Source organism: Aythya fuligula, chromosome 23 (genome assembly GCF_009819795.1).
Source record: "Aythya fuligula isolate bAytFul2 chromosome 23, bAytFul2.pri, whole genome shotgun sequence".
Lineage (NCBI taxonomy): Eukaryota > Metazoa > Chordata > Aves > Anseriformes > Anatidae > Aythya > Aythya fuligula.
In genome coordinates this window covers 3516674-3531277 of record NC_045581.1, presented here as the reverse complement: position 1 = coordinate 3531277, position 14604 = coordinate 3516674, and the positions used below count along the sequence as shown (strand labels likewise).

Genomic DNA, 14604 nt, shown 5'->3' with positions numbered 1-14604 from the left:
TGCCAACCTCAACCAGCCTGTGCAGGGCTCAGCCCTCTCAGCACCGCTGAGAGCTGGCCCTGACACGGGGCACACAGCACAAGCAGAAGGCTTAGGGGAGAGCAGCAGGACAGCCGCCACGTGGGACGGAGATGGCCTCCAAGAGAGGACAGGACAATGAGGCTGGGGCAGCCCAAAGCCTTCCCGTGTCCCACAGGTCCTCGTCACCCAGTCGGTGGCACCTGGGCTGGGTTAACAGAGCACTGCTGAAGCTGCTGGGCAGCACCAACTCCAGCACAAAGCATCCGTGTGCCGCAGGAGAGCACCGTGGCGGTGATCCGCGGACAGGAGCGTTTAGCAGAAGCACTTGAATTTGTTTGAGAGCAGGGAGAACCGCTGCAACAAAAGGCACGTACCCTCATTTTATCTCCGAAGCACTCACAAGAAATTAACAGATCAATTGGGAGTCTTTTACAGAGCTGGTATTAATTTCCTCTCAGCTGTAAAAAGGAAATGAGAAACAAAAGACATTAAATGGACTTGCCCGCGTCCCCAAGCGAACAGCGTGAGAGCTGGCATCAGAACTCAGCAGCTCCCAATTTCCAGTCCTATGTTTAGATAATGCCTCCCCTTCAAACCAAAAGGAAAGCCAAGGGCACTCTGCACGAGGAGCAGATACAAAGGAAGAGCTACTTGCTCTTACAGGAGGGACCCGTGGCGCCCTGGACCGTCACCCAACGGCTCCAGAATTTCAAGCAGGGAGGAACCACGGAGCCACACAGAGATGCTGCTGAGGGAAGCAGTGATGCCTGGCATCTCAAAGAGCCCTGGGCTGCTCGGTGTCTTGAGGAGCCCTCTCCCAGACCTCGTGGGGCAGAGCTGTGAGCACAGCAGTGCCCCTTTGCCTCCTGATGGGAACGAGGGAGGTGTAACGCAGCCTCAGCGGGGCTCCTGTTCGACGAGATGCTGCAAAACCCAACATCCTCCAGAGGAGCTTTGGAAAACCGCTCAAGGAAGGAATTGCTTGGCGCTAGGTGCCAAGCTGGATGTGAAAAACCTCCACTGAGTCCAAGGTAACCCCGGTCCCACCAGCTCGGTGCCGGCGTTGCTCCGGCGGGCACATTCCCCGGCCGCTCCCAAGCCAGGGGCTGGGATTACCAAACCTGCTGAGAGCCTGCAGAGCAGCTCCACGCTCCCTTTTGCTAAGGCGTGACCATGTGAACCTGCCCCTGCCCGTGGCACTGGTCCAGCAGCAGCTGGGCACGCGGGGCCAAAGCTCTGCTGCGGCTGCTGCAGGGCTCAGGCTGAGCCCGCAGCCTCGTCCCCGGCCCGGTGGCATCGCAGCAGCACGCTGGGGGCACGGCGCATTTACCCCAAAAAGCCTGAATTTTCTATATGGCAACAGCATCCTCGTCTGGGTCTGCATCCTCCAGCCGCATCAGAGAGGGGACAGCAGCTGGGGCAGAGCTCTTTGAGACGGCCCAACAAAAGGAGGGCTACCAAAAACCGTTCCAGCTCCACGGAAAAGGGCCAGGAGCTAAACACAACCGCTCGGCAGCCGTATTTTTCTCAGACTTCTTCAGCTGCTGCAGCGTGCGCTGGATGCCACAAATAGCTGGGCTAGGAGGGGTCGGTGCAGCCAGGCTGGCTGAAGCCGTGGGCTTTCTGCAATAAAATCGTCCAGGTTACCTTTGTACAGCACAAAGCTGAAGCTCACACTGCTCCGTGAAGATATTGGACTGCTCTGGAGTCGGAGACACTCAAGGCGATGTTTGGAGACTGCTGGCCACCCAAAATAAGACTGCAGTCACTCTCCCAGCCTCTTGCCTTCAACCACACGGTGCAGCATTTATGAACTGGTTCCTGCTGGCCCTTGGAGCCCCAGCAAGAGTTAAACCCCCACGAGCCCAAGGTGACCACTGGTAAACTCCCCAGGCCGAGCAATGCCAATCGCCCTTCCCAGGAAGGGCAGATTTCCTCCCGGAAACAGGGGCAGGAAAGACAAACAAAAGCTTTTCAGGAAACAACCTGCTGGTAGCCACTGCGACCAGAGGGAGGATGCGATTGCAATATCTCCCCGATTACTACCGGACTTGGCGAAGCCAGACAAAGCCCCGCCACCTGCAGCACACGACGGCGGCGAGCCGGGAGCCGGAGCAAGCGTCCAGCCACTTATCCTCTTCCTGAGCATCCCGTGGGAGCTGCCGTGACGCAGTTCCACGCCGGGACCCGAGGGGCTGACGAGTCCCACGGGCCTGGAGCCACCTCTTCAGGCACCGTTTCAGCCTTCCTGCGCTGCGACACCACCGGTCCTCCAGCATCCTTCCCGAGCAGGAGCATGCACGGTGTGATTTCACACCCAGCCAACCTAAAACGCATGCTCCTGGTTGCAGATGCTCTTTTCCACGTGGCATTTCACAGGCATGAAGAGCCCATACGTTACCCCAGGGACCGGGACTGCAGAGGGAAACTGAGGCTGGATACTCCAGCTCTCCTGCTTAAAGGTCTGTGCACGCCTAAGCCTGTGCCTGTGGCGTTTGTGCTGCTAAAACCTCCAGCACCAGGGCGAGAAGCTGCCTGCTCTGCGGATTTGTCACTAAGATTTGGCATGTCGTGACTCCTAAACAATTCCAAGCCCTGAAAAAACCCTGCTGGAAATCTGCAAAAGGGAGCCTGCTACTGCAGATGTGCCTCTTGCAGGCTTAATAGAGAGAGGGGAATGATTTTCTACCACCACCCACTATTAAGTGGAATTCAAGAGCCGTCCCTCGAGGCTGATTGTGTTACGACTTTCTGGAGACAAAGACTGCTGCATGCTATGATGTTTATGAGTCACTCCTGGGCAACCCAAGGAAACGCATTTGTTCCCTTCTGATTACGAGAAGCACTTTGTACTCTTCAACTTTCCACTCCGGGATCAACTTCCTGAGCCTTCGGTCAGCCCTGTCCCCATCACATCCATCGTGCCGGGGATGGAGCTAGCAAGTGGGCCAAGCTCTCTAGGAGGCAACCCCGAGCCACATGGTGACGTCTCACCAAAGCACAAGCTGCCCAATTCTCCCTACGTGGCTGTGAGCAGCGATCAATCTTTGATCTCACCACTGCTGAGCAACCCGCAGCAGCAACGTGTGCGTGCCTGCCTGCCTGCCACGATTTTAATTCCAGTTCTTCGCTCCCAAGCAGAAGCACACGGGTGTTCTTCTGCCCCAGGACAGAGCAGGAGAACAAAACACCACAAGATATCCCTCCCGCAATTAATACACAACTGGAAGGTGCTGGAAAATTAGAGAGAGAAGCGAGATACCATCAAGCATCACATTGAATAGACGGTGATCATACGACTCGCCTCAAGCAGCAGCACATCCATGGGCAGGAAAACCGAGCATTGACACTTGGCCAAAGCCAAACTGTGGCCACAATTCCCCTTCAAAGCTTCACTTTGAAGCCAGCCAGCAGAGATTTCAAACCCCCGAGGCTGTTATCAAGCTGCACCAGAGAGAGGTGCACCAGAGAAGTGCAGCTCGGCTCCAGCACCAGAACCGGAGCTCCGTCTCGGCTCAGCTAGCCCGTGTTTTCGCAGAGTATTCCTGATGGATTTGGTTTTATTTGAACAAATTAAGCCTTGGGGACCCAAAAGGGAAAAAAAAAAAAAAAAAAAGTAATCAAATGTTTACGAGGCAGCTGCAGTAATTCATCTTCATCGTTGCTTGCTTGAAGTTTCCTCTTTCAGTGCCCACAGCCGCATCCACAGAGCGCCGGCTGGGGCGATGCTCTCAGCGCAGGGCTGCCTCCTGCACGACCCTGGGACAGCCCAGAGCCAAACCCCAGTCCCCTGAGCTCCCCAGTTCCCCTGAGCTCTCTGTCCCTCCCTTGCAGACAAGGAGCTCCCTTCCCTGTGCCGTAACCCAAAGAAGGACCCTCTCCCTTCCCTCCAGCTCCAGCCAGTTTGCATTTCTCCATGAATGCTTCACAACCTGTTTTACCACACTAATTGAAGGCAGCAGGCTACTTCTCCACCCCAGTAATTTCTAAGGGATCTCCGACAGCTTTGGGTATTGTGGATAAGCCGTGGCTGCATGTCTGAGACGTGCTGGGGTGGAGGACATCACTGGGACCATCTGATGGGGGGTCCTGTAAACCAAATGGGCCAAATATCAGCTCCTTCTGCTTCTAACCCCAAACCATCCCAGGTCTATTTGAGGTCTCAGGGGAGGGACAACTTCCTGACATCTCCCCAAAAGCTGGGCCAGCGCTGATCCAGGCTCTGGCCATCGCAGGACTTTGCCAAACAACACTCACACCCCAAATCCCACCTGCAAGCTTTGCGGGAAGCTCGCCCTTCCCCGGCCCCTGGCACAATTAATAAATGGGACGAAACAAAAGCTTCAGTTCCCGAATGGCCTTCGGGTACAGAAAGCACAGCAGGTGACGAGGTTCCCGTACAGGGGAAAGTCGTGACTGCAAACCACACATAATTCTGTTTTAATGGGCATTATGCCTCGCTGGGGAGGTCCGGGCTGTGATTAGCAGCACTGCGCTCAGACGCGTTCATCCTTCCCCACTCCATCACCATCCTGTACCCCACAGCGGGAACCTTTCGCTCTTCCAGCCCTAATTAATGTAATGGTTTTCTCAGATCCACGGAGGGAACAGTTTGGAGGTTTTATTTTTGCTCAGACATCAGCAACGGGCAGAACAGGAAGAAAACAACGCCGTGGACGTTCCTTCTGAGAAGGCAAACCAGAAAGGGAGAGAAGGCAAACCACAGCGAGCGCTGGATCATTCCCCGACCAGGAAGCCCAACGCAACAAGTCAGCATTAGAAGAGGCTGTTTAAATTCATTAGCACGACAATTTACACTTGGGTGGCTCCAGCTGCAGCAGTACTTCAGGCTCCTTCCCTTGGTTATTCACCAGGCCTCAGGTCCCCTGCAGAACAGCCCCCAGCTCGCCGACACAAACAGGGCGACGCGTGGCGAGGTCTGGGGCGCTCTCAGCCTGTATTTCTGCCTTGGTAATTGCAGCCCCTGCACATAACGAGCAGGCAGGCTGTAGGACAAGCCTTGGGGTCCCCGAGGGAACCCACATCAGAGAGCCCAGACCCAGATGACAGAGCCCACGGAGCCAAACCCATCCCAGCGGAGCGGCCCCGCCGTGCTCCCCGTGTCCTCACCCCAAGGAGCCCGAGAGCCCTGCCAGGCAGACGGCGAGCAGAGATAACTCCCAGATAACGGGGAGCAGAGATAACTCCGGGTGTGCTCACGCCACACGTCACGCAGACGTATTTCCGACGCGATGATGAAGGCTGAAGCACGTCCGAACGTTTCTTCTCGTCTCCTTCCCGAGCCCTGCAAACGGCGTTGCTCTCCCGGTGCTGTCCCCTCGTGTCCTGTCTCAGGGATGAATTTCTGCACCCTAAACCCGCCGTTCCCCGCTCCCTGCCTCCAGCACGACAGGTTTGCTACCCGGCTCGTTCACCCCAACAAGTCCTCGCCCCAAACCCACGGGTTTTTGTGAGACCTCCGGGGTGGCCCCTCCAGGAGCACCCAGCCCCAGGAGATGGATGCGGCAGGCTGAAAACCAGAGGGTGGCATTTGAAAAGCGCTCAAGCGTTTTAGCACCCAAGTCTGGCTGTCAGACTGCAGCTGTCAGCCTCTAAAAACCATTCCCTCGCCAATTTGGAAACCGTCCCCTCTCCTCCGAGCGCAGGATCCGACCCGCCGTGCCCACAGCTGCCCCCAGCCCCCGCCGGGCTCGCTCTGCCCACAACCCCACGTGCATTGGTCACGTTTTGCTCTTCTTTTTTCAGCTCCTATCACCAGCCCGCAGGCCCCAAGGGACTTCCTTAATCTCGTTCCTCTCCAGACACCAGCAGTGACAGGGACGGCCGGCTGGAGCTGGCCAAAGGCAACCAACCGCCCCCGCAGCGCTGCCGCTGAACGCAGGAGCTGGACCCGGTGCCTGCCTCGTGCCCTGCAAACGGAGCTGAGACGTGACACCAAATCCCAGGGCTTTGGGCTCCCTCTCTGCCAGGACAGCTGGCTCTGCAGGGACACGCTCCCCAGGTGGTTTTATGGGGCTCTGATAAGGACAGGGGCCATGGGGGGGATTTTCCTACAGGCATGGGGACGGCGCTGGCTGCTGCCAGACTGTGAGAGACGGAGACACCCCAAACAGCCCCGGCCCAGGCACACAAACAGAAAAAAAGGCTGTGAAGGGGGAAGAAAGAAGGCAGAGCAATGACTCAGTGATTGCTACGGGCTCCGAGCAGAGCCTGCTGCACCGGGCGCTGAATTAACGTCTCGCACGCACCAGCGAGCAAAAGCAGGGCAGGAGAGCTCGGCCACAGAGCACTGCCTCGTAGGTAACCTCTGCAGCAGTCCCTCGAGCAGACGTGTAGGAAATCATGACCCCGGTACCTGCCTGAGCTGCTAGGTGCAGTGGTGAGGCTGTTCCATGAAGGACAGTGAGGATCTGGGAGCTCTCCGATGCAGGACAGCCACTTGGTGCAGCCGGCCCTGCAAATAACACGGCCGTCCTGCATCAAACCTGACCCCGGGAGGGAAATGGGACTGCTGTGCTTTTCTGTTGCAAAAGGCAGGACCTGAGACGGGCTTTGGGGACGCAGCTAACCCCGCAGGTGGGCAGGAGCTGGTTTGCAGCAGAGCTCCGACCACCAGGCCCCAGACGAGCCAGCGAGGGGACTGCTCACCACAAGCGGCTGTTCCCAGCCCTGACTCACTCCTTCCCTTTCCCCCGAAATAGAAAAATGTTTACAGCCGAACCCGAATGCTCCTGATCCTCTGCTGGAGCTGAAAGGTCGTTCATTCCCCCCGCTGCTGGGCTCGGGACACCGGGTTCGTGCAGCCGGTCCTGTGCTGGGCACAGCACCCAGCCCTTCCCCAGCTGCTCCCCCAGCACCCTGCTGAGGAAAACCCCCCAGTGCCCTTACAAAGCCCTCACAAACAGCCTCGAGGAGGTGAGTAAGGCAGCGGGGAGGCCGGGGACAGAGGGATTGGAGGTCTGACGTGCTGGGGACACGCAACAGGCTGAGACAAAATCTCCTTGCGACACCGCGAGCTAACCCAGCTCCGCTCCTGGCACGGTCACCGCCAGATGTGGCCTGCACGTAGCTGGTGGGGCGTTGGAAAAGCCCGATCGTGGCTGTCCCTCCCCCATTTTCTCCCCCACAGGCTGAAAATGCTGCTCGAGCGCAAAGGGAAGCAGGCAGCAGGCAGCAGCAGCCGTGCCCTTCCGTGCTGGGATGAGGCAACGCAGAAGCAGCCCACGCCTGCGAGGCACGCGGCGGCCACAAGCGACGTGTCCTGTCCCAAAAAGCAGGGTGCAGGAGTAAAATGAGGGGTGAAATGCCTCAAAGGGGCATCCCCACGCTGCCTTTATGTCCCCCTTTAAGCCCCAAAGGCTGCCTGTGAATTACCCAGAGCAATCAGGAGAAACCCAGCAGCAGGACAAAGCTCTGGCTGCATCTCCTGGCACAAGGGAGAGCTCTGGAAGTGCTTCCGAGCCCCTGGACTGCCTGCGCTGTGCGGTCACCCCCTGGCACCCCAGCTGGGGACACCCAGAGGCGACGTGCTGACTTCTGTGTAACTTCTTCTGATGCAGGACGGGATGGATCTGAGGAAGCCTGAATATTCAGCTCTACCAGCAACGTGGGAACAGCACGCCGAGCCAGCCCCGCCGTCCCCCTCGCTCTGACGCAACCTCAAAACCCTGGGGAAGAGGCCGAGGAAGAGGACAAAGCCCCGTTACGGCTCTGCTGCCAAAGCCCCTGCTAGGTCAGTAGCTGAAGGTACGGTTTTGGCATCGGCAGCATCCCTGCAGAGCACCTGCCATCCTCGAGGGACCCTTGCCAGAGCTGCGAGGCAGCTCCTAAAATATTCCCCATCACCGCACAGCCCTGCGGAATACTTTTACTGTGAACGAACCGAGCTCAGCTGACGGCCAGAAATAACTTTCCACGCAAGGCAAACAAACCCTAACTTTCAGGGCAGGCTCCCAGAACAGCCTCTGGCTGCTCGTGGGGATGTCCCCGTGCCCCACGGGCTCTCCGCTGCCCACGGGGGGCTTCGGGCAGCGAGCCGAGGTTCCCAAATCGTGCCCTGAGTTCGTCCGAGAGCAGAGCCCTGGCTGGAGAGGGGCCAGCCGTGTTGGCCCCTCCTTTCTCCTCCGGCTTCCGCGCAGATCCTCCTGATTTCATCACTCTTTACTCCCCGAGACAGGCGGCAGAGACGGCGGTGCAGTAGCCCCGAGCAGCTAGCAGAGGTCGCTTAACAGATGCTAGGTGAGGCATGGGAGAGGAGGTTTCAGGGCCGCGTTTCCTGCGGCGAGGCTGCCTTCAGCCACCCACGCTTTTGAAGCACTTTGCTCCACGGGGGAAGCCCGGAAGGGCCGAAACCCACACGTCCCCTTTCCGCCTCGCCACGCCGCTCTGCTCGCCCGGGAAGCCTCTGGCATGGAAACGTTTTCACTCATTTGTCTACGCGTGAATAAAACATGCGGGAGGGGTTCGGAAAATGGGGTTTTACCGGCCTGTGCACGCTCGCAGCAATCTGGGAACGGGGTGAGGTGCTTTGGGGGAAAACTTTGGCAGGGAGTGTCCGCGATCCCGGCCACGTCTGGGGTCTCTGGGACCCAGTGGAGCAGGATGGAGAACGGCTTAAAGCAGGCACCCGAGGGAAATGTCCCTGGCTGTGATGTCTCAGGACCCCCAGCCAGATTTCAATCTGTTGCAGTGCTCCAGAAGGAGCTGCCAGCGCTGCTACGGCTCTGATGGTAATTAAGGAACAAAATTAAGGCAACACACATCCTCCCTCCCTCCCTCCCGTCGCCCACTCTAGGGCTGGGACAGGCAAACATTTCACCTGCCCTCGAAATCCCCAGCTGGAGCGGGGCCAACGCGACCTCCCCAGGTCTGGCCCTTGGGTGCCGGTGGGTGCGAGGTGGTGGCACCACGGCACGCTGTGGGGTGGTTGGCTCGCGATCGATCCAGCTGCAGAAGTTTGGGAAACACTCAGCCAAAACCCGCCGGCCGCCCCGGCACGCCGCTGCCTTTCCGGAGCCCTCATCCCGCGGGGTCTGCTCCCAGCCTCTGCCCCCGGCCGCTCGCCACCCTTCCCGCAGGGATCCTCGGGGGTTTGGGATGCCCAGCCCGATGCCCGGGAGGAAGGGGAGGCCGAAGCGGGGAGAAATTGTAAGTGATTTCTCCAAGGTTACAAAAGGCGGCTGTGGTTCGGGAAGGAAACAAAGCAACGCAGCCGACGCTTCCTCCCCGGTGCTGCCTGCCTCCCGAATGATGTCAGGGAAACCTAAAACGCCCCTTGCCCAAAGAGGGGATGGTCAGTGCTTGGGGGAGCATCTTCGCTGATGCTCTGGGCATCGGGACAAGCAAGCCTGCCCCAACCAAGGGGGCTGGGGTGCCCACTGCGCCGGCTGCCGGGCCTGCAGCAGACACAAGGTCGCGGGGAGAGCGATGCACCCCCCGTCCTGGGGTGCCCGGGGCGTGAAGGGGGCTTTGCCCGGGGATGCTGCCCCGTCCAGCCAGGGGGTCGCACCCTGCATGCTCCGGGGGTCGCACCCGGGATGCTGACAGCACCTTCCCCGGGAATCCAGGGGGTCCCTCCCGGGGCTACCGCGGGGCGCTCACCCCGGGGTCGCTCGCGGTGGGGACCCTTCCCCATCACCCAGCACCACCGCCGACCTACCCAGCTTCATCAGGCAGGCCAGCAGGATCCAGAGGGAGATCTCGAAGGGGATGCGGACGTGAGCGTAGTCGATGCCCAGCACGGGGAAGGCTTTGCGGTGCTTGTTGTGCCCCTCGCCCGAGTGGTTGGCCGCCTGCTTGTTCAGCGGGTGCATCTCCTGCGCCGTGGCCGGCGGCGGCGCGGCCGTGATACCCCCGGCTTCCCCACCCGGTAGCGGTGCCGGGTGTCTCCGGGAAGGCTCGGAAGCCAACATGGGGTTGGCCTGCAAGCCCTGCCCGGGTAGCAGCGAGCCCAGCAACACCAGCAGCACCCACGGCAGGAGGAGCGCGGCCATGGCGCAGGGCGCAGGGCGCGGCGGGGGCTCGCTGGGGACCGGGACCCACGGGTGCTGCGGGCTCGGAGCAGCCCCGGCGGCAGGCTGTGAAGAGCCGGGACCGGGACCGGGGCTTGGGTGGCGGAGGAACGGCGGAACATCCCCCGGAGCGGCCGGGGCGGCCGCGGGGAGGAGGCAGGGGCGGAGGCGGCCCCGCAGCGCCTGCGGAATGCAGCGCCCTGGGCACGGCGGAGGGGCCGGGCCGGGGGCAGGGCGGGGAGGGGCGGGAAAAAAACGGGGGAAAAAGGGGAAAAAAATAAAGGGGAAGGGGGTGGGAGAAGAGAAGGGGGTGGGGGAGTGCGGGGGGGAAGCGGGGGTGGGTGGAAAGGGGGTGGTGGGAGATGGGGGTGCAGATGGAAAGGGGGGCGCAGATGGAAAGGGGGTGCTGCAAAAGGGGGGTGCACGCGGAAAGGGGGTGCTGGGGGATGGGGGAAGCGGGGAGGGGGGTGGAAATGGTGCTGGAAATGGGGTGTAACTGGGAAGGGGGGCTGCAAAGTGGGGGGTGCTGGGAAACGGTGTGAGTGGGAAGGGGGGGCTGCAAAGTGGGGTGCAACTGGAAAGGGGGGGGTGTTTTGGGATGGTGCAGCTGGGAGGGGGGCACGGCAAAGCGGGGTGTGCTGTGATATGGGGTGCGACTGGAAAGGGGGGGGTGTTTTGAAACGGGGTGCAGCTGGAAAGGGAGCCCTGCAAAGTGGGGGTGTGCTGTGAAACAGGCTGCAAGTGGGACGGGGACACTGCAAATTGGGGTGGCACTGGAAAGGGGGGGTGTTTTGAAACTGCAACTGGAAAGGGGCACTGGAAAGCGGGGTGCAACTGGAAAGGGGGCATTGCAATGGGGTGTGTTGTAAAACAGTACAACTGGAAAGGGGAACACTGAAAAGGGGGTTGCAACTGGAAAAGGGGGTTGGAGGGCTGAGGAGTGTGCTCCAAAGTGGGGTGCAGTTGGAAAGAGGGCACTGGAAGGGGTGTGGGGGGGGGTTGCAAAATGGGGTGGAACTGTAAGGGGTGTGCACGGGGGCAAGGGGTGCACGGCAAGGCGGGGGGCAGCTGCAAAGCAGGGTTAGAACCCAAAAGGGGGAGCAGAGGAGCAGGAGGGAGCTACTGCAAGGCAGGGGGCAGCTGCAAGGGGGGTGCGTGGGGGCAAGGGGTGCGGGGCAAAGCGGGGTGCAGCGCAAAGGGTGGGGCAGGGAAACGAGGGGGTGCTAAAAGCGAGGTGGAGTGCGGCGCAGGGCGCGGTTGGGTTGAAAAGGGTGCACGGAGGAGAAGCATGAGGCGGGCACGGGTGCAAGCCTCGGAGGTAGGTGCGGTGCGGGGTGGTGCAGTGCCAAAGGGAGGTGCGTGGAGGTAGGCTGAGCTCGTGGAGGGGGGTGAAAATGCGTGGATGGGCGCACAGGGGTGAGGTGGGCACCAGGAGGCAAAGGGGCCATAATGCAAGGTGCCAAAGGAAGGGAGGGAACGGGGACCTGGGCCCAGGCCGTGCTGCTGGAGGGGTGCAGGGGGGTGGCACTGCAGGGCTGGGGACAGCAGAGCACTGGGAGAGCAGAGCAGCCTCCTGCCCCCTCCGTGTTTGCTGTTGGGAGAGGGGAACGGGGCTGTGGGATTTGCAAAGCTTCCAGCGGGGTTAGAAGGGGCCTGGTGGGTACTGGCTGTTATTCTAGGCCGACGGGCTGCTGTAACCCCATCCGCGCCTGCTGGTAGCTCCGTGCCCTTCGTCCTAGACTGCAGGAAATCTGATAAGGATCTAATAAAACCCCAGGCGTAGTGTGGGGGGGTTGCTCAGCACCACGCGCCTGATTTTTTGGCTCTGCCGCGCTGTTCCTGAGCGTCACTGGAGCCATCAAAGCTGGCGCGAGTTTTGAACTGATTTAACAACTGAAAGTCAGGGGAAATGGAGCTTTTTGTTAAAGATGCAGCCCCTGATCCTTGGGGGCACTTGGTGTGAGAAAGACGTGGGTTCTTGGCAAGGCACGTGGCAGCTACAACCCAAGAGCTTTGAAGGTTTCACTTGCTGGTTTCAATCAGTGACGTTCCTCTTTTAAAATGGTATCAGCTTCCAGCGTGATGGTGCCTGGGGAAAGCTGCAGGAAACGCCGACGTTCGTCCTCTGGCAGACCTGGGCGGGAAGAGGGAGCACGCCGTGTTGCTGGTGGAAATGATCAATGACAAACGTGACCCATCAATTAACGTGAATCACGAGTCTGAGCAGGAACCAGCTAGGTGTGTCAATTCCTCTCTTCCGCTTGGTTATGTTCTCAATAGTCAAATTAATCTGTTTTACCAATTAAGCAAGAAATCCTGAATGTTTCTCCTTTTGAAAGAGCTTAGTCATAACTGGGTGAGAAGCCTGATCCTAGACTATGGCAGCTAATTTGTGTCTCAGCTGCAGCAGGATTGGTGCTGGGAACACGCAGGCAACTAGACGCTGCTTCAGGAGCAAACACTGGCTCTGGTTTTCTTTCAGAAACAGTTCTGAGAAGCTAAAACCGGCACAGTGTTCCATTGAAATAACTGGGTCAGATTCGTCCACCTCCTCACGCCTAGATCAATCAACAGCCGTGGTGGGCTGGCACGAACCGTCTCGTATCTCCCCATTGTACCTTTACCAGTGGGGGATGCAGCATCAAATTAACTTCTTGCTACTTTGGGAGCATGCTTGCACTCGCCTGGCTGAATAACGCTGGCTGGACAGAGGCCTTTCAACCTATGGAACAGGCTGGTGCTCTGGAAATGACTTAAGTTGGTGCAAATTTTGACAAAGGGGAGAGAGCTTCCTCCTGATCGGGACACAAAGACTTGGAGACATTCAATTAAATCCGCGTACTGGAGTTAATGAATCGTCTCTGCAGTGCTCTGATAATGGCAAATATCCCCATCAGGGCCTGCGGGCTGCTGCCTTGGTGCTTTTTTCCAGCAATTTCTAGCTCGTGTGCCATGAGAGGAGTCCCTTTACCTGCAGCTTTTTACGGCCCAGCCAAGATGCCCGCTTGAGAGTCTTGGAAATTGCACCACCCTCGCGCTGGGAGGGAGCGTAACGAGGCTTGAGCTGCTTGGCCTGCAAAGGGAGAGCAAAACTACTGTGTGAATGGGCACCTGGAGCTTTAAAAATGTCCAATCAAGCAAATTGCATAAGTTATAATACACCAGAGCTTATCCTATTGTATCCTGGAGAGCAAAATCACACACTGTGGATACAGCTCCTCCGCATTTAACTTCATAATTGTCTTCCTTGGAAAGACAAGTGTGTCCCTGGAAATACTTTGCACCTCTTTCCTTCAAGCAGCCGTGTAGCTGGGCACCTGCACTGACCCAGGCTCCTGTAGGCCACAGAAGCACGCTATTTCACAACCCAGCACACACTAATGCAGTACCCAGCAAATGGCCAGAGCTGTGTTTGCATCCAAGTCATGCAGAATTCAGCCCTCATATTGAATCTGCAGCAAGGCTTTGACCAGAGCGTCTGAATATTTTCCAGAGGACATTAATCATCAAAAGGTAAACATCTTTTACATTGCTCAGGGAGGCAAACCCAGGCAGACACACGAGAGAAGGGAACCGTTTTCTGTAGATTTGCTCAAAGAAGCCAGGAACGCAAACCTTGCTGTACATACTGGCTGCAATCCACACTGGCTACAAGAGTATTTTTATACATGTATAGTCTATTTCTATATTGGACACAGCTGTTTCTTTCTCATCCTCTGTGTATTTATTTGAAAAAGATGAACTCGGCACAACTACCTCTTGGTTTATACTTTGCTGCTGTTCCCCCATCCCTGCTTCCAACTCACAATTGGCTGGGCAAAGTGGATGCAGGTCAGGCTGTCAAATGATTTTCTTTTTCTCTGGTCTGCTCCAATAAACAACAGAGTTAAGTGGAAAGTAAAGAATGCATGCCACTAAATTTTATTTCAGCTGCTTTAGTTGAACCATTTCTGCCTGAAAAAAAAATATCTGGTCCAGCTCCAGCACTCCTTATCTGATGTCTGCAAGACAAACCGTGTTGCTTCTCTCTCACAGAGCAAGGTCTACACCTATAAACCTGTGTTCATGTTCACTGTGACTGCCTCACTATGTCACAGTGTGGAAAACTTAACTTTATCATGAATTTTTTACATTTTTTACGCTATTTTTTGCGTGTGTTTGCATACATATGTGCAGCATACATTGATGACAGGAGATGTGTACTTATTGACAGCATTAAGTAATGCCTTCTGTCTGACTCAAATTATTTTCCCTCGTGTAATAAGCAGGCCAAGTCCAACTCTCAGGCAGTTTTATTCCTTCCTCCCTGTCTGTTTCTTGAGACTGAAAATCCAGCCACCCTATTTCATGAGGACGCTCACCATGGTGGTGTTTATATGGAACAACATCGGATGCTGGGATGAGAAAGCCATGTTTACATTCCCCAACATGCCTCCAGTTCCCTTTGTGACCACAGCGAGTTCCTTAAACTCTGCGGATCTGCAATTCAGAGTGAGGCTCTGAATTTCCAGGCTCTCCTTGACTTCAGCCACTGTTATGTCTATCACCAGTT

The 14604-nt window shown here is 57.6% G+C and overlaps 1 protein-coding gene across 1 annotated transcript in view; it reads right to left on the bottom strand.

Moving 5' to 3' along the window:
* SLC9A1 (solute carrier family 9 member A1) overlaps positions 1 to 10206 on the bottom strand; it is a 29386-nt gene extending 19180 nt beyond the window's left edge. Inside the window, exon 1 of the mRNA XM_032202359.1 lies at positions 9701 to 10206. Within this exon, the coding sequence (XP_032058250.1) occupies positions 9701 to 10034 (334 nt within the window). The 5' untranslated portion in view covers positions 10035 to 10206. The remainder of the gene's footprint in view (positions 1 to 9700) is intronic.
* Positions 10207 to 14604: the final 4398 nt, after the last annotated feature.